The following is a 26,759-nucleotide window of genomic DNA, read 5'->3' on the forward strand; positions in this document are numbered from 1 at the left end:
CAGCAGAAGAGGAAGTTCAACCAGTATTGCTTGAAATCTGCTTTAAAGGATGCTGCAGTAAGTTCTTTGATGGAATTCACAAGCCATCTTCATAAAAACCAGAGATCCTACTGTATGATTCTTTCTTCCTCCAATCAACAAGTGACTCATCTCTGAGCTAATTCTATTCCTGCTACTCAAACAACAAAAACCACAAGCTCAAAGTTCCCCAACATCCTCCCAGCACACTCTCAAGACAAACTTCATCTCAATACAGGTCACAACCCAGCTCTCAGTCGCTACACCATGCTCACACAATCAGGATCATTGGCTTTACGAGGACTGCAAACATCTCATCTCCATAGCATATGAACAACTGAATGCCTGCTGTCTGCTTTCAGAAACCATTAAGCTGCTCCCTTTACACACAGTTGCCGTGATTTCAGGCTACAGTTCAAAATTCCTTTGTCTGTAAAAGCCTTTCTTCAAACTCACCTACAGAGCTTTGCTACTGGTACCACGTTCAAGTCCCAACTGCTGCTGAGAGCACACTCCCTCATTATGCCTATTTTCGCTTTTATAGACTTGTCCCTAGAAATATCTTCTCCACTTTCTGTGCTCTTTAGCTCATCGTGGTTGTTCGAAAGACAAGAAAATACCTGAAGAATTCCAGAACAGATACTAATCAAACCGTATGTCCTTCAGAGTAAGATTACTGGATAATGCACAGCTAGTTAACATGAAAGAAACCCTAGTGGCTTGTTTACTGAAGGAACTATCTTGTGCTTTAAAGAAGCGTGAAAATATTTTCTTGTCTTCAAAGTCAAGACGATCACTGCAATAGACTTACGTTCGTCACCAAAGTCTCCTCCATTTTTGTACTGCTAGTAGCCACTGTGTTAGGATGAGAAGAAGGTGTAGTGTAGTCTGTTACAGACTCCTGTGAAGAAAAATAATTCCATTAAAATATCTCCCTTACCTAAATTAGATTTCCATTTCTTGGACAGGTATCAGCCTTTCTACAGGAGGAGTTCACCAAGCAACAGAAGACTAGAATTTCACACCAGATTTTTCTTAGAAGGCATGTCCAGCAACCCTTACTACTGAATTGCTACTGAGGTCAGAAGAATTCTTGGGCAATTACAGTTTGTCTCATGACCTCAAAATGTGCATCTGGAGACAGGTCCAAATACAGTCTGTAAAGTAAGAATATACAGAGCGATGTACTGCCTGGGCAGTAGACGTACTGACTGTGATGGTGTAACCAATTATCATTTGTCACCCAAGATGCTTTAGCCACCTGTTGGAGGCTTTAGCCTATTTAAAAAATAAAACACATTAGCTGAAAGCTTTCTGTAGCTTTAAATAGATACAGAAATTTCTTGGGTAAACCTATAACAAGTAAGGCCCTCCAGATTAGAAAGAACACATAGGGATGGCTGCAATTTGCAAAACAATTTTCCTTCAAGTCTTGCCTCTGAAAGTCACAAGACTCGGTTCCTCTGGATGGTGGAGTCTACCTTCTGATTTCTGCATTGGGCAGTGATTTCAAGGAAGAAAAGGACTGGAGTGTTCAGTCTACCCAGAGGCTTTCCTTGAAGTTTGTCACAGTTAAGTGGACCTTAACATGCTCAATGAACAAGGTCCACTTTCAGGGACCTAGCTGTAGCCAGTGACTTACTGCAGTTGTAGGTATGAACTGCCCGATGAAAGAGTCTCATCGATAACACTGCCACCTCTCTAAGGAATGACCTCCTGGGAACAAAAGAGGCACTGGTACTTCTGTGAAGCCATGTTCAGCACTGATTTTTAGTTCTTGTCGCTGGGTATCTACTGAGCGTATTCTGGCCAGGCAAACAGGCATTATCAGAACCTGAGCCATAGATTTTGTTAGAGAATGGTGTGATCCTAAATTAGCCAAGATCCACTCTTCAGCAAGCACCACAAACGGCCAAGTTTTACCTGTCTGAAGCCCAGAAAAGGCTCTTATCGTTTCTATGGAACCAAATACCAAGAAGGAACTGAAGGACAAATTAGCAGCAGAACTGTTGATGAGTGCCTGGCCTTGCCAACACATAAGGATTTTGAAGGCACAAACCACATAATGCTTGTTTAGTTGCATCCAACTGGTATAATGATAAGCTATTTAAAAAGTGCATACTCAATTTACTCCTTAAGCCTATGGCAATGTCTCCTAAAAGAGCAATTAAAGCATTAAGATACTAACCGGGCAAATAAAGAATCTTCCTTAAAAGGATGAGCTCATTTTGGTAGAAGACTAGGACAACATAATGGGGCAAGAGAGGACACAATGTGCACATGTGACTTATTATTGTATTTATGAAGGAAACAGAGAACTATTTTCTCCATTTCGTTTTCTTTTACTTGTTAAGCTAGTGAAATATGAGCTATATGATGTTTCTCACAATCTGAACTACTAAACTGCAAGTTGCATGTTTATATTGAATTCCAATAGGCAACCTTAATTTGGGTAGAACAAGGCAAGCACATGAAGCTGCTTTAATCACAAGATCCTTCTAACGAAGTAATTAATTGGCTTCGTGTTTTTTTAAGATGCTTTACTGCATAAGCAAGAGGAAGTTTTTAATATAAACTTTATTAACATTCCTTCAAGGTTTGGATGCAAGTTTTACAGCGTCTCAGCACTAAAATTCCTTACAAAAGAAATCCGATCAAGACTATGGCTAGCTTTCTCATTTTGGAAACTTACAGCTCTTTAAAAACGCTTTTTCACTAGAATTAAAAACAAACCATCATATCAACGCTGATGCCATTAGAAGTACATGTGCAATGCTGAACCATCTGACAATGATTAGTTACGTGCTGAACATGCAGACAAGACAGTGCTTTAGCCATAAGACAACCACTCCATGAACTGTAGGTTAACCACCATCTATCATTTACTGGTACATTAGGTCTAGGAATCTCTTAGATATGGCTTATCACCATAAGCTTCTGTAATTCAGATACAGTGATTCTCCTGTACAACTGTTTTACTGAAGAAACCGACTATTTTATTATAAACCAGTAACAGTAATAATAGCCAGAGCAAAAAACTCTGGCTTTTTTTGAGCTACCTACCAATTATTCGTACCTGAAGAAAAAGAGGTGAATTTTTTCTAACTATGTACTTTGCCCAAAAAGAGGTCACAAAACCTGAAGTGACTTTATGAACAAAAGGACAAGGCAGACAGAGCTGACTTTGCTATAAAGGATAAGGGTGCTATACGGGCTTAATTACTTATTTGATTTATTCTTGATTTATGTAAATCACCCAAACCAGAAAGCCTGAAAGATACTCAAAATTTATTGTCAAGTACAGCCTATGTCCTTCTAGACATCATCTCTGTAAGACACGGCCATTATCAGCTACCTCTGCAAACATTTCATTGCCATGTCCGCAACCAGGTATTGATCATTCCTGTGATTTGAAAGCTTCAAAACTTTAGACAGCATAGGGTGGGGAAAGTCAAGGGGTAAGGTTCCTGATAAGGGTACCCGATTCACAGACTGACACATCAAATTGCCTTTACTCCAAATATACTGCAAACCACAAGAGAAACAGCTACAATTGCTTTAGAGCATCATGCTTATGTTCTAAACTTACACTTCTTGCCAGTATGAGTTGGTTTATATTTCTACAGTTTCTAAGGTAAAACAGTCCTGTATAACTAAATGCACATGCTCTTATTAAGATGTTTGTTTTGGGATGGATGGGGTACTCTTACAAAGCTGCTGCTTCTGAAGGAGGACAACTGGCTTGACTTTTACAGACATTAAAATCACCAGATACACTAAAGAAAACACGTCTTCCTGGAAGCTGAGTGGTAGTCTGCAAGAAGGATGTTAAAGGGTGTCAAAAGAGAAATCACTTGTTTGCTAAAACTTCAACACTGGACATTGAAACAACAGATTAAAGATGTCATCACTTCCTCATTAAAGAGCAATGGAAAGAGTACAAAGACAAGAGAAAGCAGTTGCAATACAAATCAGTACAGAACTCCAAGGCTGGAGCAGTATTTGAACCCATTTTAAAAGCCACTTTAAGTAGCAGCAAGACTGGTTTATTCCTGCAAAATCTAGATGAAGCTCATCTTATCCAATAAATCTGCAGGTTGTTGGTTCAACTTCCATAGAATTAAGTATAAAATATGACCACCTCTTTCCTAGAAAAAAACCCCAAAACAAACGCAAGACTTGCTGATGCCCTGGAAACTGCTCATGACAAAGGAATTCAAAAGCAAACCTGGAACTGCTGAGACAGGAATATTTAGACCTATTATTAAATGCTTCTATTAACAACCACTTAATGAGTAAATTATTGGGGATTTTCATATCCAGCACAAACTGGAAAGTTTCCTTTCACTCTGGTCTTCCCTACAGACAACAGAAGCCTGGCACTTCAATACTGTGGTAGTTAAAAAAAAAGTCAGAAAGGTACAAAATCCAGACTTCTTTTTTGAAGATCTCATACTTTAAAAACACAATTGTAGAGAGGCAATTATGCTGATTTTGGTAGAGCTACTTTATATCAAGCTAGCGTGGAGTAATCAATGAAGATATCTTTCCTATTCTGTATGTGGCTTTGAAGAAACATCTCCTCCTCTTATCTTGAGCTCTGGTCACAGGAGTGTGAAATACAGCGAGAAAAACATAACACACAAACAAACAGCTTTCTTACCAAATATTTGAGCAGCCTGGTGGTTATGGCTCTACACTTCTGCTTCTGTACACAAGAAGGGCACTTTATGTGTTTCTGGTACCAACGTAAACTATTCACATCTACTTAGAAGATAGAAACTGCCAGGAAGGATGTGAAATCCCAGCACCGTATTTTCTTACTTATTTGCCATTCCACTCAAAAAAATCAAGCCTGCAGCTACCATGTCAGACACAAATATCCTCCTTAACAGTTGCTCTGTAACAACACTTCATTTACATAGTGTCTTCTGCTTGCAATGACACCTTGGCAAAAAACTGCCAAAATTGTTGTGTTTTGGGGGGGTTTTTTGGGTTTGTTTGTTTTTTTTTTTTTTTTTTTTTGCTTTAACCGTGGGTCACAAAGATACATTGTGAGTGATCTGCATTTCAGATTCTTCAACCGCTAATCTAACTTTGACAGAAGATCAGTTTTCCTGAAAGGCATCACAAAATTTCTGCTTAAGACCAGGAAAGGGAAGACTAAGACAGCATGCAAATGAATCTAAACTCACAAAACTGCTTCACAAACATACAAGAAGCATTTTTCCTTTACCAAAGCAGGTGGAACTATTAATTAGCAGCTACTCAAACTGCATGGTTTCTTTACATTTGACAGACGACAACCATAGCTCTTGCTCAAGACACAACACTGCTGTAGTGAGGTCAGTCCCCAACACAGGTCCTTAGGTCAAAAGGAGAGCGCCTTTGTGGATGTTTTTCAGCCAGTGCTACCAATGCACCACAGCTAAGAACTGAGCTGCAGAACAACAAATCCTGACAGCAAGTCACCATCTCATTGTTACAGAGAAGTCAGGGGAGTTCCACACAGACAACTACAATGAGTCCTCAACCTCCTGAGGGAGCTCTGCAAGGGAAACCTTGACAATATCCAAGCCAACAAGAGCTGACATACAGACCCTTTAGGTACACTGAATATTCCTGCTTTAGAGAGTTCTTTTTTCACAGAACAGCACTCAATTCACAGCTTCAGGTCATCCAGGTACTCAACCAACGACTGCACACACCACTTTACTCCAGTTCTCTGCTGAAAGTCAAGCACTCGTCTTGCATATATCACATATATCTGAGTTTACAGAATCTGCCTGTACAAGGCTCCAGTGCCACACTTTCTACAGCAAGGCTCAGGACAGAGTTTTCACATTTGCAAGGCAGCAAAAAAAGTCTAAAAACTTTCAAACTGATCTTTGTACAGGGGTATGGCAAACAGCATGTCTTTGTACCGCTTCTGGAGAACTGTTTAATTCAAGCAGTACCAATATGTTTCATATCTGCTATCCAGTGGACTCTGCTGTCAGGGTAATTACCCACCAGCAGGCAACCAAGTGTCAATGACATCCATGTAATCATATTTTACACATAGTGCTCAGCGATTTGTTACTATTTTTCTTACCTTTGTGTTTGTTCCAAACTCTGGAGCAGACACAGATATCATCGTTCCTATTTCCGTGCTCAGTTCACTTGCTGCTTTGGTTTCCTTTGCAGTGACAGGTTCTGGACTTCTGACAGAGGTGGGAGATGGCTTCTCCTGTCCCTCAGGTTCTCCCTGTTGGGCATCCTTCACCTTCCTGTTCTTTAAAGAACGCTCTTTCCCAATAGGACCAGGTTTATACTCTTTGTTTTCTACCGGACTCAAGTCTGGAAGCTAAGTTAGTGTTAATTTGTCAGTTATGTCTTCCCTCCCATGTCCTATCCCACAAGAATATTCTAACAGGCTTAAACCTAAATCTAACAAAGCTTTCCTGAAGGGTAAGCATTTTCTAACAGATAAAATCATTTGAGACTAAGTCATTGGTATGTACATGAAATGCATTCATTTTGAACAGGAGGAATCTACACTGTTTTCAAGCAATACGTGTTTTATGGGTAGTGGTAGAGTTCAGCTAGAATAGGATCTAGTTAAAACCTAGAGAAGAAAGCCAGTTTGACTCTCCTCATGTTTAAGAAGTCTTGTGGCTTCTATACTTTTTTGTGCTTTTCTTATACATACAGGTTTATTTTAATTTTCAGAGAATCAGGATTTTACAGGGCCCAGGAAACTACAACAGAAGACTCTACCTTCATTTGAAGATATCTCAATGTATGGATGTTGGCAGCATTTTTCCCTAGGAATTGTGAACTAAGGGGATATCCAAAAAAAACCCCCAAACCTACACACAAGTGTTGCCTTATATTGCAGACACCACGGCTGGAATAACTGCTGCAATTCAGTAGTTCCTTTCTGTGCAGCTGAATTAAAGCAGAACGAAGGGCCCCAGGGAACCTGAATGCTCTGCTGTTTGAATAGCCACATCCTTTCTGGCTGAGACTACTCAGCCCATTTCACTACAGAGCAACACAATGATTCTTTAAAGGCAGTCCTGAAAATCCTATTCCTTAAGCTTTGATAGCAGAAAGACAGAAGCTGCTGGTATTGTCTCTATAAATACAAACCAGCTGTTTCAGGAGCAGATGACTCTTCACAACACAATGCCTTTGGGCTTCGGGGAGGGTGGAGTTTCCCAAAGGTATTGGGTACCCTCAGGAGGCCAGCAGAGACTAGCTTTCAGAGGAAAGGAAGAAAACAACAGTAGCACCAGATGTCTGAGCATTCCAATGCAGCAATCAGGAACACGAGACTCATCTCACCCCATGCATTTTTTTCCTCTAACAGTTTACAGAGGCAGAAAATCCTCCAGACACTTTAAGGTCACACTTGGAAAGGTAAACTGCTTTGTTTGAGGTATGGTCCTCTCACATCACCCGTATCAGTCCAACAATACTAACCTCCAATCCTGAACATAAGTCTGTATTTAGGCTTCATAGCAAACAATATTGCTATGGGGGTGGTGGGTGTGTAGGAATTGTTTATTGGGATTTTTTTTTTGTCATCAAGACAGTTAAAGGATTACAGCCCTCTCATTCAGAAGAGCCACAAAAATGTTAATCTCCAGTTAATTTACCGTTTAGTCACATGTTTTGTCTTTCAACAAAATCTACAACAGTCTTTATAACTATAGCCAAGCAGAAAAAAAGGAACTTTGTATACAGTATGAAGCAGACTGACTATATATTTATTTAACTTTAGAGTTCAGTATCTTTACGTGATTTCCTGAGAGCATTTTAGGCATGCTGCTAGTGTATCTGAGATACAGGTTTTGAACGTGCTGGGTTACTACAATTCACTAGTAGTATTAACTACTGTGTATTTCTCTGCTGTATGCTTTTTGTATTTTGCAATAAAACCCATGAACTGCAGCACTCCCATGGAGGACCTCACGTAGCAGAGGTTAAATTCATCCTACATTGACTGCACTTTTAGATTTCAGCTTTTTTTGGAGACACACCCCCCTGCCCCGCCCCCCAAACACAACCAACACAAAGAAACACCCGGTCTTCTAGAAAGACAAGAGGGCTTTAATTACAGCGGGACCACTGCCAAATCTCAGACATCAAGAGGAACTGAAATAGCTGGTTCTGTAAGTCACCAGCCAAGTTTATTTGCTATAACCATCTCTTTCTGGGAGTAAAATGCTGATGCTGAGTGCTAGTGATGCACAGATAAGTATGCATTGGAGGTGGAAATAACAGGAAAGTATGTTTCATTAACATGAAAGACCACCAAGTGTAATAATCTAAATGACAGGAGGAGAAAGTATGGCTCCATATGAGTGGTAACAATGGAAACACAACATGATGACAAATGAATGGAGCCCCTAAATCTCTGGAGTGCAAGCGATACACTTTTTTTAAAAATTGAGATAAATTTGATTACTTATTTGATCTTCCTAGATCAGCTGCAAAAAAATCAGTTATCTACACATCTGTACATTTGAATTTGAAACTTCAAATTAGTGGCTCTAACACTCCCCTCTTACCACAAAACACTTCTTTTCCTGCAACGTGATGTATTACTCATCTTCGTAATCTGGCTACAAAACTAAGCAGGGCACCATGCATCATTTAGAGGGGGCAAGGCAGGCATGGCGGCAAGATCTACTGAAACTGGAGATCTATTCAAGGCAGAAAAAGAATGACTGCTTCAAAACAGCTCTCAAAGCCCGAGTGAAGCAAGCTCAAGAGAAAACCAAAAACCCCAAACTACAAAACACCACCAAAATACTCCATCCTATCCACAGCCTCCCAACAAAACTATCGCAAATCCATACGCCTATCTCTGCTGCAGCCACATCCCTTGCTCCAAGCAGAGAGCCAATGGACAAACTCTGCTGGGCTACGATGGTGCTTACACTTGCTTCTTGAACTGAATTCCCCACCTTCTCCCCAAGAAGTAACATGTTGATTGTTTTAGGAAACAAAAGGGGAATGCAATTTTTGGAGGTCCAGTCCTAACTGAATGAGTATACTATTTCATCATTTATAACCTCTTTCTGGCTGAACTTCAAGTTAAAAAGTTTATACTGAAGATATGACCTTTTACCTTTTGTGCTTTGATGGGTCCAGCTCGAGGCTGTTTCTGTCTTTGCTCTTTTGGTTCTGGTAGCTTGTCAGTGGACTTCTCAGAAAGTACAGGGCCAACTTCATTGTCACTGCCACTGGAAGCTGGGGCTCCAAACTGAATAGTTTCTATGCCAAGATCTACTCCACCTTCTTGCCCAGGCTTTGTCCCCTAGTTAAAAAGGGAAACATTCAACACATTTAAAATGATTTCTAGATCAGTACAATGCCAGTGGTTCAGAAATGAGCACAAAATATGCTCAGCTAAAAAACACTAAAAGAGTACTTTTATCTTCTGCCAGCAAAACTATTATTTGTGACTGCAACAGATTTGCAAGAGTAAACAATGCAGGAATGTACACTTCCTCCTCCTCAAGTTCCTACTATTTATACAAGCTCAAGAGTAAGAAAAAAAAGCAGTGAAGGAATATGTAAACAAGACCAAGACGATAAACTGGTAGAAAAGGGGGAAGGGACAAGTGCAGTATCAAAACGTCCAGATTCAGGTTCACAACATTCTCCTGAAGTTTCAAAAATTAATGTTCAATTCAAGAGGAACAATACAAAATTAAAAAAGATTTCCAGATCTCCTTTTATGCAGTCAAAATGGTCTCCTAAGAAGTTACGTCACATTCTTACAGTTTAAAATAATAAAGTCAAAACCAAAAAAGCCCAAGAAAACAAAGCCACAGGACTTTAAATGTAAAATTTAGGGCTATGCAAATTCCACACAATAAGCAGAGCTAATGTAGTTAGAGATACTAAAAGCAGCAGATGCTTCTGATTTTTAATAAGAGACACAAAAGAAATTTAGTTCCTTGGAGACATCCTGCTTCTGTCTACATTGCTGAACTGTACACAAATGTTCACATGCAAACTAGGCAATACTTTTACTTCAAAAATGCACCGAATAACAGCTATCAATAGACAAAAACTCAACCATTCACAGATTCAAGAGAGCAGTTTTTCCATGCTGCAATCATAAAAGCACCAGCCTGCATCTTGTGTTTCTGTACTATCTCCTGCCTTCATAGAATTCTACACATAATAGTTTCAGTATGTGCACACCTGAATAAACGGATAGTTGGTACCCAATCTCAATGAGATATAATTTGGGTAAGCTTCACTCTTCTTCCCTTCGTTCTTACCTCTGGAGATGTAGCTGAACCAAAAGACGTCAAAGGCTTGTTCCAAGCACTGACCGAAGGTGGCTGAGGTGGGCTAATGGGTCCCACTGACAATTAAGAAAAGAGTTAAAAAAAATTTACAGATTTCTTGATTAAATAAGCTTTGGTTAAGAAGTTGTTAACCTATTCAGTAGTTAACAAAATGCCACCTATTCAGCTGCTTTCAAGTGGGGCAACCATCACGTTTGGAAGCATGACCAAGCCCAACAAAACAGAGATTCCTGAAGAGAGCGGCAGCTGCTCATTCATAGTGAATGAAGAATGTAACAACAACATTAAAATACTGAATAATATCATACTGCAAAAATCTTTTCAGCAGCATTTATAGGTTACAACACTGCACTTGGGAATGCTGCCCTCTATTCCCTGTGCAAAATACATTTGCAGTTAGAAATGAGCCATCAACAGAGAGAGCTGGCAATCAGCATTCGCTAACTGTAACACTTGCCCCCACCCCAAATCCAAAAGCCACCACTTACATTTTTTGGAGATGTCATTTAGAACTGCTGTAGACGGCACCTTGTTTTCCCATAATTCAGTTCCGAGACCATTATGAGCCTGGGTGTTTTGCAGAACTTTGCCTGACACTGTGTATTCTGTGCTGGCTGTCCCTCCTGCAGCCTGGTTCTGTGGCTGAACTGGAGTCTGTGGCTGACCTGGAGTCTGCGTTGTACATGGAGGTTGTGCTTGAGCTTGTGCCTGAGCTTGTGCCTGCTGTGCAGCTGCAGCAGCTGCCTGTTGCTGCTGCTTTTTGGCAAATCTGGGTGGGAGCTTGGAATTCTGACCTCTGCCTTTTTCGCTTGATCCTTTTTTGGTCCAAACCTGTAAGCAGAAGCCAATTTTATTCTTAGAGCTGACAGTCTGTATTGACACCAACTGTACATTTTGTATAGCAGCAAAAAGCAAACTGATTAACCCCATCTTAAGTTAGTTTATTTTTTTTAGGGGTATTTAACCACAGGAACAATTTCTCATCCCTTTTTCTCTTGGAATCAACTGATAGATGAAGCAGTAGTATAAATCATTTATCACAGTATGAAAAATGTGTTTTCAGTTTGCCAGTTCCACCCGCCTGACAGTGCCCAATCAGGAAGTACAGAATCCTAAGACTACTAAGTAAAATTAATTTACTAATTGCGAACAACTTAATATAAATACAACTATCTAGTTATAAGGTGAAAATACAGCTTCTTCAAAAGGAAGCTTCTGCACACTTCACAACATTCCCCATACTGCAAGGAGCTCTTTCCCACTATAAATGCTGGTCTTGTACCTGCACTGTTTGTTCTTCCTTCTTTCTGCGCTCTTCATCTTGCAAGCGTTTCTGTTGCTTCTTAGACACCACTTCTGTGAAACCATCATCATTCAAGTTAGATTGGGAGTCTTCAACTACTGTCACTTCAGGGTGATCATCAATGATCACAACACCTACAGAAAAAGGAAAGGTATAGATGCTGCTGTTTTAACAGCTTCAGATGCACTGCACCAAGCCAAAAATCTGCTTTAGAGTGGAAGCTATTTCTCCACAGACACAGATGGTGGCCCTGATTAAAGGTAAGCTTCTGCTTGCCAAGTGCTTTGCTGTTCAGCTTGAAGACAAGGACAGTCTTCTTTAAGAATTGAAAAATGGGAGGTTCCTGTACCAGACTCTCCAGGAAATAAGAACTAAAACATAGTAACAAATAATGAACAGCCTTCCTGGATACTAGCTGTAAGCTTAGCAGTGATATCCACTGCTTTTGCTTATGAAGGTTATAAAGGCAAATTAGAGTGTGGTGGACAATGGTATGAACACCACAGTTAAGATTACATGATGGAAAACTGTTCTAATCTATGCAAAAAACCACACAATGAGATGTGCCACCTTTTAGAGACACACATTATTAGTTCGGTATGACAAATGTAGCAATACTCAAGTACACAATTATACTAGTGTTTAAAAAAAAAAATCACTCTTAAGTTTTCAAATATCTAGCTCTATATGCAGCAAAGTTATCAGGATTACAAATTCTTGTTAGCATATTATCAACACTTACTTGCGTAATTATTAAGATCAAATTGAGACAAGGCATCCACTTTTTCCTTAGGCTTCTTTGGACCAGCCTTAGGTTCTTCTCGCTTTTTGCCACTTGGATCCTTAGCACTCTTTTGTCCTGCAGCAGTAACACCTCCATCCTCCTGATGTAAAGCACTGTTGTTGGTGGGATCAACACCAGGCACAGCTGCTGTCTGCTCTTCAAATGGCCTGTATTAGAAAAAGAAAATGGCGAAAATTAATGACCAGCCACAGAGGACACTCAGGAAGGAGCTAACAATCTAATGCAGATCCCTTTGCAGGACTGCAAGTGTCTACTGTGCAGCTCTTAGTAGGCTACAGACTTTTACTTCCAGCTCCTCAATGAGAAGCAGCTTAACAGTAAAAGCTGTTTTGTGGACATATCAAATGTCCTACTGCGAAAAAGAATCATAGGAAAAGAGTGTAATTTTAAGGTCACCTCTGGCTTGGCCTATGTAGAGGTACCAAAACTCAACAAGTACGCAGTTTCAGTATACTTTAACTGCTGTAGGGCCTTCCATGGAAAAAAAACCCCAAACCAAACCCAAAACCCAAACCCAACAGAAGCTTACAGTATGCCACGTGAACAAATACAAACAAGGTACAACATACTTGCTCCACAGGCTCACTTGCTAAAAGCTATCTGAAGCCATAAGAGTCAGATTCACAGCATTCAGACTTTGCTGTGGAACCTTGAATACCCAATTTTTGCTTCAACATCACTTTTAAGTGACTAGTCACAGGAATTCTTAGCAGTTTTAACTCTGAAATTAAAGCACTGGTCACAAGTTTTTAAAGCCCAGTCAAAACCTGAACTTACAGTACAGCAACCTACAAGCACAAGAGTCCTACAGTACACAGTAAGCATTCAACAAATAAATGTCTTGTCCTGCCTCCCACTTACCAGACTACTGTGCACTGTGGCTACAAAACAGTGAGCAAATAGTAACATTAAATAATTATCAACTCACAGTCAAATTTAGCATAGAGAAACAAAGTATAGTCTCAACCGCAAGTATTCATCAACATGCTTGTCCCTTTAGTTGATCGATGCAAAATGCAATGCAGCAATTTACGTATTAACTGCAAACCCGCTCACATTACATTGCACCTTACACCCAAATCTTGAGAAATACAGCTCTACTCAAACAGCACTACAATTTATTTTTTTTTAATTAGGCATTTTTAACACTGTGCATACAAGAACACTTTACTCTTAGCTCCATGTTCCCAGTGTCTATAAAACCAGAAAAAACAGAAAGTACATAGTCACAGGTTCCTGTGTTTGTTTTGCCCTCTTTTCTACCATTCTACAGATCTAAAGTAACTGCTAATGATTGTGGATAACTGGCTAGCTGAAAAGGGTCACATAGACATAGTCCAGCTGGCTGGACAAAAATGCACATCGCTCTCAGCTTATCTGAAGTAAAGCAAAAATACACTGTCTTTGGCTGTTCTTGTTACACATTAACAGGAAAATTTCGGTGGGAAAAGAATGTTGCAGGTGGGAACAGAAAACTACAGAAGAGAAACTAGGGGCGGGCTTGATATTTAGGCAACTAACCAATAATGAGCTTAACTTTTGTAATATGTATGAGCTAATTACAACAAGGTATAAAAGATGACTGTAAGGCACAATAAATGAAGTCTACTGATCACTCATATTGAGTGACTGTGTCTTCCCTCCGTCGCAACAAATGATTTTGAACCACAGAGGACAACAGAAGATCATGACCACATGTGCTTCCTAACAGAATATGGCACTCACCCTCTTTTTCCACTTCTGGGTGGAGGACCACTCCGTCTCTCACTCCTAGGCCCCGAGAAGTTCCTCCCTGGTTTAGCTGGACCATTGTTGCCACGTCGGTTTTGACGGTCTATTCCAGGCCGCTGACTAGAAAAACTTCTTTTGGCTATTTCCCTTTTTGGAGCTCCAGTGTTTTCTCCTGCCTTTGCAGCCACCTGTGCTGCTGCATCTGCTGTTTTCTTTTCATCCCTCTCACGCCTCTCATTGAAGTCACTGCTTTCTGATGCTGTTTCCCACTCTTCATTTGCCTGGTCTGAAGAATTCTGGTTGGACAAGTCTGGTGTCTTACTTCCCGACACATCCAGAGCAGTGTTGGAGGGCTCATTAACTGCATTACTAACTGCGGCACTTGCTGATGAATTGGTTACAGCCTCACTTATCTTTGAGGCGGCCTCTCTTTCTTTTAGGCGCCTGAATCGTGGTGGCTTATCTTGCCTTGGAGGCCGAGCTGGCCTTTGTCTTCGAGGTCTGTCTCTATTCGGGTCAAACTTTCTCTCAAATTTTGGAGGCCTTTTATCAACTGGTATAGGACCATAATGTTCATTTCTTCTTGGAGGTTCCCCGTCTTCTGGTTTAATGATCTCCGTTTGCCTAGGGTTCCATTGATTGTCTCTGTAGGCTGGTCTCCTTATTGTGGATGGACGTGGAGGACGCCCCCCAGGATCCCTGCCACCACGTCTATACATTCCCCCTCTGCCTCGTCTAGAAGGCTCTCCTTTAGGAAGAAATCCTGGTTTGGGTTTGTTCTCATCATCTCTTATGTATGTTTTTTCTAAGGATCTGCTGTCTACTCTGATACTGTGTTCAGGTTTGAAAGACAGGGGCTTTGGAGGCTTCTTGCCATCAGCTCTCTCTTCTCTTTTTGGGTGCTTGCCTTTGATTAGACTGTCTTTGTCTGAAAGCAGTGTGTCACTTGCACTTTCGTGAACTTCACTGTCAGAATCTGTCTCTGAACCATGCTGTCGCCGCCGTTTTGGGATTACTTCAAAGTCAGAGCTCTCACTACGAGTTTCACTCTCTTCTCTTTGCCTAACAGGCCCCGAAGGCACATGCTCTGTTCTAGGCTTAGGATCTCTGTAGTGTGGGTACTCTCTATTATGGCCTCTACTGCCCCGACCGCGTCCTCCGTAAGAACCCCTGTAGCTACGACCTCTAGAGTAATACTCCCCACGACCTCTGCCTCTGTATCCCTGATCTGGGAACCAGTCTCTATCCCTAGCTTCTTTCCAGTATGTCCTAGGGGGTAAGCCAGGCTCTCTTTTTACTGGCCTAGTTTCTAAGCGTGGCTTCTCTACAACCTCCTTGCTAACGACCTTCTCAGTCTGCTTTTCTTCCTTCACTGCAGTAGCTGGCTGCTGAACATGGGGCTGCTGCTGTGCTGCCGGCTGAGCAGGCAGGGGCTGCTGCTGCACTGCAGGGGGGAGCTGCGGAGCGGCAGGCTGGGCAGCCGGTAGCGGCTGCTGGACTGGAGGCGCGGGTGGCTGAATTGGAGCTTTAGCTGCGGTCTCGGTTTGACCGCTCTCCTGGCTTGCTGGTGTCGGAGCAGCATCCTGGGTTATCTTCTTAGCTAGAGGAGTGCTGCTGGAGGCAGATGTGTCTGGCTCAGCCTGAGGCAGTGGCACTGGAGGTGCTTCTTTTTTGTCACTTTTTTCAGACTTGCTAGGTTTTTCATTAGCTGTCTTTTCTCCTTCTTTCTCCTTCCTCTGTTCACGCTCTTCTCTCTGTTCACGCTCTTCCTTCATATCTCTAAGCACAGGTTTTTTAATAGGACCCGATCTTCTTACTGGTCTATCACCACCTTCGTCTCTCCTGCCGTAACCTGGCCTAGGACCCCATCTTGTTTCAGACTTAGGTTTGAAAGTTTTTTCAGGTTTTGGTCCTTCTGACATTCTATTATTGATCAAAATTTCTTTTTTTGGCTTAATCTCGAGTCTCTCAATTGTCTCCTTTGTCTCAACAGGCCTGTTATTTAATTTAGAGATATTTGTTGCTGTCTCATTCCTCTGGTCTTCTGATTTTAGAGAGTGACTCGAACCATGGGAAATGCTTCTCTTTAGAGAAGAGTGACTTTCCCCCACAGGCACCAATTCTTCCGGAGAGCTGTGTGTACCTTTCTCATTCACTCCTTCAAAATTAACTGCAGTGTTAGGTGTGTCAGTCTGGAGAGGCTGTACATCTTCCAAAGGCCTGCTTGGGAACTTCTGTACTTCTACTTCTGATTCTCTGAAAAAGTCTGTCTTTGGATGAGAGTCCAATTGGTTGTGTTCTACAGGATAAGCAGTGGCAGGGACAGCAACTCGTTCTTGCTCCAAGTGTGCCTCAGACCTAAGCAGCAAGCATTCAAGAATGTTAGGGCTGAGGGGAAAAAAATTACTCAAATATTTACTTAAATAAAATAATTTCCTAGGAAGGATTAATGTAAGCTCTAGGAAATAATAGGTATTAATTCTCATAGCAGCTGTAACTTGTAGAGGTTGCTTTTTTTTTTAATCCTTTTTTTATTCTATCCTGGTTAAGAGTACAGTGTCAAATGTGCAATTAGCTATACGAATCTATTATTGTTAATGGCTATACATGCGATTTCAAATGGAGCCCCCAAGTTAGCAGGCTAGTATCACAAGTGTTACCTAGGCAGCAGTACCGCAAAAATTTCGGGGTACTTTTAAGATGTAGATGATGCCTTCCTGACCACTCATCATGCAGCAAAGGTCAAAAACTGACTGTGTGCTTTTATACTATTTGTACTTAAAACACCACTTTTGAAACTAATACACATGAGCAAAAGTTCTCTGATACAAGGATGACTGAGGGCAGACGGAAAACAGGACAACACTGTAGGAGTGTTCCATGAAACTGAAAATTCAAATATTACGGTATTCACCATTCATCAGATTAGGTTAAGGATTCTAAACAACATGTAAATTGTCTTTCTACACCCTACTACAGAGCAGGCGTCTTGTTTTATGCAACAGTGTGAAGTACACTGCAACCCCCAGTCACAACTCCTTTTAAAGCTCTGTGTGAAGAGCAGCTATAACTCAGTCAGTTTAAACTGTTTTGCAACAGAAGTTACACAGCCAAGTCTGTAAGTACATATGGTTTGGGAAAGTGATGTGCAGGAGTAAGTAATCCAGGCTTACCTCAAATCATCAGGCTCTTCTAACACCTTAGGAGGAGAACTAGATTGCTGAGGTTCTGCATGGGGGTATGGGTCTGACCCCCACATCATGCGGGGCTCTGACAAAGGAACAGTGTGCTCTCTTGCTGAGCGAGCTATATGTTCAAATGAATCTGAACTAGTCGCTGATCCCTCTATCTGGTCTCTTCTCATCAGTGGTTTGGGAGGCATAATTCCTGTGACAGATTTAAGTTCAACAATTTTATCATTAGCAAAGAAACCTACCGCAAGACAAAGCATATTGGGAGGTACAGAACAATGCTATTCTGTCTCCTCTGATCTCCCTTCCTCTGTACCTCCTGCTTTTGAAACCAAATGTCCGCTCACTACCAGCTGACCTTAGAATGACTAAATCATATTCATCACTAGTACCCTACATACCAACAAAAGGAAAAGCTGTCTGCTTCCACTAGAATGGGAAGAACCAGGTCTGCAGACCTGTGAACTTGTGAAGTTTCTGCTCTGAGATCTGTATGGCAAATGGCAAGACGAGTGTACAGACAGGTGGGGGTTTTTTGTACTCAATATATTAAGGACTCTGGCTCCTTTTTTCTGGTAATGTTTTCAAGGAATTCTGCAGTTTTCACTGTCTTTGCTTAGGTTGCCATTTCCTCCATTCATTCCTTGCACTCATTCAGGATATCCAGCTAATGAGGAGTAAGGGAATGGGCAAGTAACTCCGTTACATTACATGCCAGACATTATTTATGCACAAGAGCTTTCCAAACTGTGAGTCAGATAGTCATTCCACAAATTAAGAAGGACTTTTTAGTGCCAAGAATCTGAAAACACAAATTCAGTAAGGCTCTAGAGGTGCTAATACATAATATAAATGTATTTTATACATTTTATACATAATCAACAATATTTCATGGGGTTTTTTTAATAAGCAATGTACTGTCAAGTGCTAACATGTAATGAAACACTAATGGTAAATACACTATTTTTCTCAGTTCAACCTAACTCATGGCAGCTTTAACAAAAGATTACGCTGACATTTTGAATACATCCTTAACTGCAACTAACATGTCTGCAGTGTGAAAGCTGTGATTTATAGTCAAAGATATACATTGACACATGACTATCATTTTGCCAGTATTACTAAAATCTATTTTGTCTCAAACAATGAAATAACGTAGTTGTCTTTTTAGAAAGCCCGCCCACATTCACTGTTACAATACATACTGTGGTTAGGGAAAGATTTCCATTTCAAAAAGTTCAGTAGCCAAAAAAAGTTGCCAGATTTTTACCTGGATGAATAGGAGGCATATCCATTGCAGGTCTTCCCGACATCATTCGTGGGTCCATGTAAGACTGCATCATAAGCCAGCGTGGATCAAAGCCCATTGAAGCTAAATGCTGAGGATGTGGCTGCATGGGCTGGTACAGGGGTCTATGCTGGGGAGGTGGGACAGGGCCACTAGAAGGCTGTGAGGGAGCAGACTGTGGAAGGACACCTTGCTGCTGTTGCTGCCACTGCTGCTGTTTCATTTGCTCCTGCATAACAGAAAACAGTATTACAAGACTTTATGTTATGATGAGGATTTGAGCAGAATTCAAATAACCCTTGGAAAAAAGTAGTACAATGATCTCCAGGACACTAAGCATTCTGAAAGTTAATTGCAAACATGCATCATGTTGAGCTAGGAAAAAAACAGACTGGACAATTTAGAATAGCTCCAGTTCTGCTGGTTTTCCGCCAAGACACAGAACCACCTTCACGTGATGACTTCATGCACGTCATTTAATGCAAAGTGCTCTTCAGACCATGAGACCCAAGTCCAAACCACATTTGTGTCACACCCTTTAAGGAAAAGCTGCAGACACAATGATCATCAGAGCCCAGGTTCCACAGGAGACACCCTACTTGCAACAACTGATGCAAAATCAGTTTTAAAAGCCTCTCCTGCCTTCTGCTCACTTACATACTTTGCAAGCAACAGTAAATGTTTCATGCAGAGCAATTCCAGCTGACATCACAGATATCGGAAACCAACACTTAAGCTTTCATTGTTATTTAGAGTAAGGCAGAAGACATCATTCTTTTAGTAAGTTTCCTTCTTTTAATGAATTGGTTAGTTACCTGCTGCCTCTGAAATCTTGGTGGTAATGATTTCTGGAACTGTTTAGAATAGCCTGAGGAAACAGCAGGACGAGGCTGAGATCCTGAATCTGGCTCACTTTCATGAGTCACCTGTGAAATCTCTTTCTCATTCCGACCACTATCTTGTCGGGTAAAGACTGCTTGATCTTCTGAAAAAAAAACCACACACATGTGGGAGACAAGGGTGAATCTTAAAACTATGACAATTTGACCACCATGTCAGATAAAGGATGTTGTTCTAAAATGAAAAGTCTGCCTTCTCTAACCTCACAGTCTTAGTTTCCAAAACTTTTAAAATAAAGGCAGAAAAGTTAAGAACAACCCTTCAGAACAACTGTTGTTAATACATCTCAAGTCTCCCTTTCAAACTCTGGCACTGGCATTCAGGTTGCAACTATTATGTGACTTAAGTGCTGCATTAATGCTACCACATTACATCTAAACCAACTTTTTTTATGAACCAAGGTTTGGTTTTACAATCACTTTTACACATTTAAAGTATAACACAACCTTATTAAGCACAGCCTAAGAGTTCTCCTATGGCATTCAAGTTCCACTACAAATAACGCACCAAGTTTAAACAGGTGCTCTTTGTGTCTATTTCTCTAGGCTTGCTGGAAGAACAGAAGATCTGAAATAATTTACTTTGAGTTGTAGCAACATGAGCTGCTAATCCTCATTTAGCAAGTAAACAAAGCCTGCTTTTCTTTCTGTATTCTTCAAAGTCGAGTCTAAATCACAGAACTCAATTTTTCCTTTAACATTTTGATGAGTTGGGCAAACAGGTCTAGCTCAAAGGACAGTTAGCAGCTGTAATGTGCCAGGAAAAACCATGGTCTATGATGCATGGGTTAAGTATGCAAATTAAGACTCCTAGATTATAATTATGCTCTGTGGCTCAGCTTTCAGACAGACAACTCCTACTTGCATGCAAGCGTACCTTTTTCTTCCTTGTTATTTCTGGTTTCACTTTCTTGTTTTTCTACCACATGTGTGGCCACAGGTTCTACAGGCTCAGGAATGTCATGTGCTGGCTTCTCCTCTTCTTTTTCTTTTTCCTTCTCTTCTTTTTCGACCTCCTTTTCTTTCTCTTTCTCCCCTTCTTGCTCTTTTGCCTTCTCCAGTTTTTCTTTTTCTTCTTTTTCCTTCTCCCTTTCCCTCTCTTTTTCCTTTTCCTTCTCCCTCTCTTTTTCTCTTTCTCGCTCTCTCTCCCACTCCCTCTCCTTTTCCCTCTCCCGCTCCCTCTCTCTCTCCCTTTCCCTCTCCCTCTCCCGCTCCCTCTCTCTCTCCCTTTCCCTCTCCCTCTCTCTCTCTTTCAGAGGGTCTTCCCGGGAGGGTTTTGTCACACAGCCAAATTTCTCATTTAACCGTTTTAGCTTTTCAGCACAAGCTGCTTTTCGCTGTTCTTCCATTCTTCTTTCTTCCTCTTCCCGCCGCTTACGGGCTCGCTCAACTGCAGCGGATATCTCTGACTGCTGTCTTCTCCTCTGTTTCCAAATTTCATCTTCATCTGGTACTGGTTTAGGGGGAAAGGGTCCCTGCCTTCCAGGTCCTAACTGGCGATCAGGGGGAGGAGGGTGCTGTAATATTAAAATCAATTAAGTCAAGCTGAACACGTATTATATAAACAGCCAGCTGAAATACTGCATTTTAACTATTTGTCTACACATGTTTTTGCATGACACCTCTGAAAAGCAAGATTTGGAAGAAAAAGCAAGCCCTCACCACCTTCCTGCTTCAGTTCAGACTCATGCAACCCAAGCTCAGGAAGGAGAGGTAAAGATTCAGTCTTTACCATCACCAAGGCAAAGTGATAGCAAAAATGATCAACCTCTCTTAGATTTGGTCACAGCCTGCTCTCAATCATGGAGACCCAGGGCAGATCTCACACAAAAGTCCCCCAAGGAGCCAAGGAAATTCAAGGTAGCTCAGGATAACAGAGATTTTAATAAGGACTGTTGAAAACTCGTATGTATGTACGTACACATTTCAGTTGGGACTTCATCTCCCCGTCTGCCTTGGCAGCCAGCCCTCCAGCATTGCTCCCATGCCCCTCTCCTTTCTAGTTCCCAAATGAGGCAGGATAACTGAAAGCTCCTGAAGTTCTCATGCATTTCATGTGCAACTTACTAGATGAGGCTTTCTTACACACTTAGCAGCACAACTGCTGCTGGGATCCCATTCTTACTGGTCCCAGACACTATGACCATTTTCTTCTTGAAGAGAAGACTTATCCCTAACGTGAGGCATATTTTTACTTTTCTTAGTCTAAATCCCTCCACCACAGCATTAAAGAATTTAACTCTAGGAAATAAGACAATTCTAATCTTTCTTACCGGTGGTAGAATAGATTTTGGATGAAGAGCAGGACCACCTCTTTCATGTATAGAAGACTGTGCTGGAGCCCGATCCTATTGGATCCAAGACAGTACCAGGGTTAAGCTAACTCATGACAACATTCCAACTGACAAGTTTTAGATTTACTGTTTTCTACTGCATTAAGATACTACACCTAGTGAACTATCTGCACATGATACAAACTTGCATGCAAAACAAAGGCAAGAACACTTCCACTTTATGTACTGAGAGCTAAACAATTACTGTAAAAATTCACACATCCAAACTTCAGAGCTTATGTGACTGCACTTTTTTCCTCAGATTCAATGTAGCATCAAACCCTGAAAAACAATGTGATCTTTATATAGAGAGAAAGCACATGAAAAAACAATTCAAGATCCCTCATCTTCATTATTACTGGTGTCAAGAGACAACATTTCTGGGAAGTGTTCAGACAAAGCCAAAAGTAGCTTTTTAGGGGGGATGGGGGAAGTAAAAATAGGGTAAAGCAGGCATAAGCTGAGGTGGTTGCCAATCTTACTCTGCTAGAGGATAAACCAAAAACCAAAACAGCTGAGCTGACGAATTCTACATGGTCTGTATAAAATCTATCTGCCTGACATGTCAGAAGGAAGCTGACACATTACATCTAAGTTGCACTGAATTAAGTGGGTCATAATACCAAAAAAAACCCCAAACTCCACCCAGGAAAAATGTGTGGAACAACTGGGCGGTATTTACTCTGTGCTACTATAAAACATGATGGACACCAGAAAAGCTTCATTCACTGTTACAGGGATGGACAGACAAAAGTATCAAGTTAAAGCTTGTCAGTTGAGTCACAGTAACTGACACAAGAGTTCTCACCCCCTCACAACTGTGCATTGGAACATAATAGATAAAGACGTACTATTTTTATTTTGCGATCAGAAGCAGCCAAGTTGACTAAGCAGCACCTGATCAGTTACCACAGCTCAGCTAATGCTTTCAGTAGCTAACACTTTCACTCATGTTCATAACCTTAACTGACCTGTCAGTTTGGAAAGACATCCAAGCAGGATCTCTCCTGACAAGGCTGTTGCCAGAAGAGCTGAAGAGAAGAGCACACAAACCTGATCGAGTGGAGAGCTTTTGCTGTAAGACCCTTTGGTTGCTGCTGTGGAAACCTGGGTGCCAGACTTAGCACTTGTCTGTTCTTCTGCTTCCTTCTGGCCATCAGAAGCCTGGGAATCTTTTGATGGTGTTTGTTCATCACTATGTGCAAAGAAAAAAGAGAAACATAAGATGTACCCCACACAGGTGATTTATCTTCTATCCTCAATGTTTCTTAGCAAGAGCAGAAGTTTCTCACAGCAAGAATAATTTCTACTACACGCCCAGCTGACCAGAGTCCGCAAGCAGTTTTGCAATTTAAGAAAGTATTAAATTACTGGAATAAATGTTATCGGAACTAGTACCTGCACTCATTTCATTCAATCTTCCCAAAAGCTAAGCTAGTTAAGTGGCATTCACACCCAACTGGCAATACCAACTCACCCGCTTTCCTTCTCTTTTTGACTACTTCCTTGCTCATCATCATCACTGAAGTTCAACTGCTCAGTGTAATCCACTTCACTCTGAGCACCTGATGCATAAGCAAACATTCAATTAATCTTTCAGAAAGATTCAATGCACAAATAACAGAAACCATTGATCTAATGTTCTTACCTGCCCAGCCTTCATCGGCCTCAGCATCTAGATTATCAAATTTATCAAGTTCTTTAAGTTCACTAGCACTAAGAATGGATGGGCGCTCAATAGGTTCTGAACACCATGAAGGTGGTCCTCTTCCCCTTGGCCCTCTAAAAAAATAAGAGAAACAAAGGCTACTATCACTATTTATCCACAAAATTACTAGATTAAATGTCAACTTGTATGGCAATTATTTGAAGTATACAGTAGTCTTTCAAATAGAGTAGAAATGTGAGCTATCATGCACACATGCAACTACAGTAGTTCAAGTAATTACTGCTACACCACCAGTTGGTTCTTTATGAAAGAGAAACGTTAGATGCTATAGCCTTGATGCACCCTTCACAAATAAGCCAAACATCAATCAACAGTAGAGAAATCACACACCTTTTAGATTTCAACCAACACACTGCATAGATCTGGCATGCTTCTTAACACCAATTTATTCCACCTTGCAGATATTTCTTCATACTCTTCATGCTTTCCCACTATCAAAGATTCTGTACCTTCTCCCTACTCCTATACTCAAGTTCTTCCAGCCATCCCTCTCAACTTTTCTGTCCTCTTCCTGATCCCAACCACAGATCACCTGTCAAAGTTTGTACCCTACTGCCTATAGCATCCCCCATTTCCTCACCTATGGAGAAATACACAGAAAGAAGAAAGATAATTTTATAATGCATTACAGCTCTATTTTAACCAGTGGGCATTAGAGTCGAGAACCAGGAATTAATTACTTTCATTATAACAATGGAAGAGTCCTTTTACAAGCAAAATACTGGTTGAAGTGTCAGTGGTATCCCCAGGTGACTCCTGCCCTTCTCAATCAAAAATGCTGTAATGTACAGAATTCCCTCAAGTTTTGCAGTTGAGTTGTCAAAATACAAATCATTCCACAGCACTGCTTCACTCACAAGCCAAACTTGTGAGACTAAGCAGTAGCATTACTTATGCAGTGTATAATCATAATCAAGATACTCAGTGCAATTTTTTTGCTTTCTTTGTTTTTTCCCCACTGAGTCACAAACATACTTCATACCCTCACAACACCACCACTTGTAAGGTTTCTTACCTGCTAGGTTCAGAATTGGGAAACCTTGTTGGACCTTGCATGGAAGGAGGATATGCCATTCTAGGATACTGATTAAACATCTAAAAATGTTTTAAAAACAGGAACCATGCGTTAAAAAAATATAATTGCATACTGAGATCATCAAAGGAATCACAATGGAAGTAAAGCAAAACTCTTCTCTCAAGACAGTTTGCTTAATATTGCAACTGTGTGACAATGTCATCAAGGTGATTACAAGTGTCAATCAACTCCTGACAAGTTTAAACTCGGTGTAGCAGGAGGAGCCACAGGCAACCACATCCTTTGAAGAGTTGGTTTGCAATCCCATCCTTCTAGCGGAACAGCTAAGCATTCCGTGGAAGGAGGAGAAAGGGGCATAAGGAAATAAGATGAGCTAATAATCAATCCCTGCTGCTTAGGAACTTTTCATGTAACCATCACTTACGTAAGGTGGCATCATTGCTCTGTACTGAGATGAGATAGGTGGCTGCTGCTGGCCATTCAGCTTGGGCTGAGGGATCTGGGGTAGCCGCACATCCCTCTTCTCTGCTGCCTTCTGGCCATCGTTCTGCTCTGCTGGTGTAGCATTACCATCTTCTTGCCCAAGACCCTTAGCTTCTTGATCAGTTGGAGAACTGGGCGAGTTGCTCTTATTACCACCTTCTCTCCAACTAGTAGCATCTGCATGGACAGAATCAGTATGAGGAAAACACAAGAACAGACTTTATATTACAGATTTACAGACAGGCATAACTACCCAGTTTTCAGTGACACAGTGATCTGTGCAGACATGATCGTATTTGGTACTGAAACCAAGCAATGACTACTTGAGAAAACAGAGGCTGTTTTCTAATCCTCTTCAGCCTTACAGACTGGTGTGTTCCTTAAGGGTAAGAGTTAAATTTATAGGCTGCTCTAGGTGTCCTACTCTACCTTCCAAAACACAATGCAATTTAGGAAGGACAGTGATAATAGCACAGGAGAGAAATAGCTGTGATAAGTGGGCCACTGTTGACTCAGTGTGAAGATGCTGTCAAAGGAAAGATCAAGCTTCTTCAGCAGCAAAGGCCTACCACGAAACTCTCAAGCAGCTCTAAATGACATACACCTGTGTATTATTTTTCTAAGTGATGACAGAGATACCCAGAGTCTGGCTTGTATCTCTGTCTAATAAGGATGGAATAGAAGGGATGAAGGCTGTACTTCTGGGTGTGAATGTCTAACAAGAAGTCCAGGAAACGTAAGGGATTTTAATAACCTTATCACTTGTGCCAAGCAGTCCAGTCTTACGAGTTTGTCTATAGAGCATGGGTTAGGGGGGAAAAACAAAAGTGTGTGTGTAAACTTCAGAGCAGTGCTCAAAGTCAAGGGGACCAACGAAAATTCAGACACACACTGTAAATATCGTGCCTTTAGGAGCACAAACCCTTTAAGTGGTGTTAAACTATGCTGTGAAGTATCTATTACAGTTCTTCCACTTATCTTTGCTGGGGAGCACAGCTGCTAAAGGGGCAGTACTCGCCAAGTTTGCTCAGCCTTCTGCTGTCAGACCCAAAAGGGCTTAATATAGCATGTACAGTGCTGACCAAAACTGTAACTGCCTGCAGGAGGCTGGAATAGATATATGTAACTACTTTCCTAATTTGGAGCTGGACATCTCTTGAATTTCTTGACAACATATTCTTTAAATCAAAATGAAGCAAGGACTTGAACAAGCACACAGCCTCAGCCTGCAGGACCTGACAAACAAGTCAAGGAAAACTGAGACTTGTAACACAGAAAGGACTTAAGGATTCCTCAAGAGCACAAGCCCTCTAAAAGCAGTGCACATCTTGCCTATTAATGGCACAAGACAGTGCCACCTGCAATGCAGGGAAGGATCCCTACTCCATCAAACCTCACAGAAAACAAACTTTTGAGGAAAAAGGGAATCCTGGTTTTCCACTGGAAACAAGCACGATCTCAAATGCCTCCCCCATTAAAAGGATCTGGGGAAGCAATACTTCCTTCATTTCTTCACTGAGACATGTGAAAACAGCACCGTTATGTTTGTTTTCACTACATCTAATCTCCCACAGCTGAAAGATCCAGCTAGTCAGAGCACCTCAGCCATGAGCTAAAGATGTCAATG

General features: G+C 41.1%; 1 protein-coding gene across 18 annotated transcripts in view; it reads right to left on the minus strand.

The window, feature by feature from the left end:
• PRRC2C (proline rich coiled-coil 2C) overlaps positions 1–26,759 on the minus strand; it is a 75,659-nt gene that overhangs the window by 21,601 nt on the left and 27,299 nt on the right. For 10 of the 18 annotated variants that reach the window (XM_056356371.1, XM_056356361.1, XM_056356363.1 and 7 more), the window contains exons 6-23: positions 25,074–25,309; positions 24,629–24,708; positions 23,533–23,666; positions 23,362–23,449; positions 22,938–23,079; positions 21,825–21,899; positions 20,429–21,068; positions 19,468–19,637; positions 18,635–18,881; positions 17,347–17,560; positions 14,168–16,531; positions 12,380–12,588; positions 11,617–11,771; positions 10,823–11,165; positions 10,305–10,390; positions 9,140–9,328; positions 6,113–6,364; positions 830–919 (exon numbers count right to left, since the gene is read on the minus strand). In XM_056356371.1, coding sequence (XP_056212346.1) covers positions 830–919; positions 6,113–6,364; positions 9,140–9,328; positions 10,305–10,390; positions 10,823–11,165; positions 11,617–11,771; positions 12,380–12,588; positions 14,168–16,531; positions 17,347–17,560; positions 18,635–18,881; positions 19,468–19,637; positions 20,429–21,068; positions 21,825–21,899; positions 22,938–23,079; positions 23,362–23,449; positions 23,533–23,666; positions 24,629–24,708; positions 25,074–25,309 — 5,714 coding nt within the window. The remainder of the gene's footprint in view (positions 1–829; positions 920–6,112; positions 6,365–9,139; positions 9,329–10,304; positions 10,391–10,822; positions 11,166–11,616; positions 11,772–12,379; positions 12,589–14,167; positions 16,532–17,346; positions 17,561–18,634; positions 18,882–19,467; positions 19,638–20,428; positions 21,069–21,824; positions 21,900–22,937; positions 23,080–23,361; positions 23,450–23,532; positions 23,667–24,628; positions 24,709–25,073; positions 25,310–26,759) is intronic. The other 8 variants (XM_056356369.1, XM_056356372.1, XM_056356380.1 and 5 more) reach the window with 5 other exon arrangements.

This window comes from Falco biarmicus, chromosome 11 (assembly GCF_023638135.1).
Source record: "Falco biarmicus isolate bFalBia1 chromosome 11, bFalBia1.pri, whole genome shotgun sequence".
Classification (NCBI taxonomy): domain Eukaryota; kingdom Metazoa; phylum Chordata; class Aves; order Falconiformes; family Falconidae; genus Falco; species Falco biarmicus.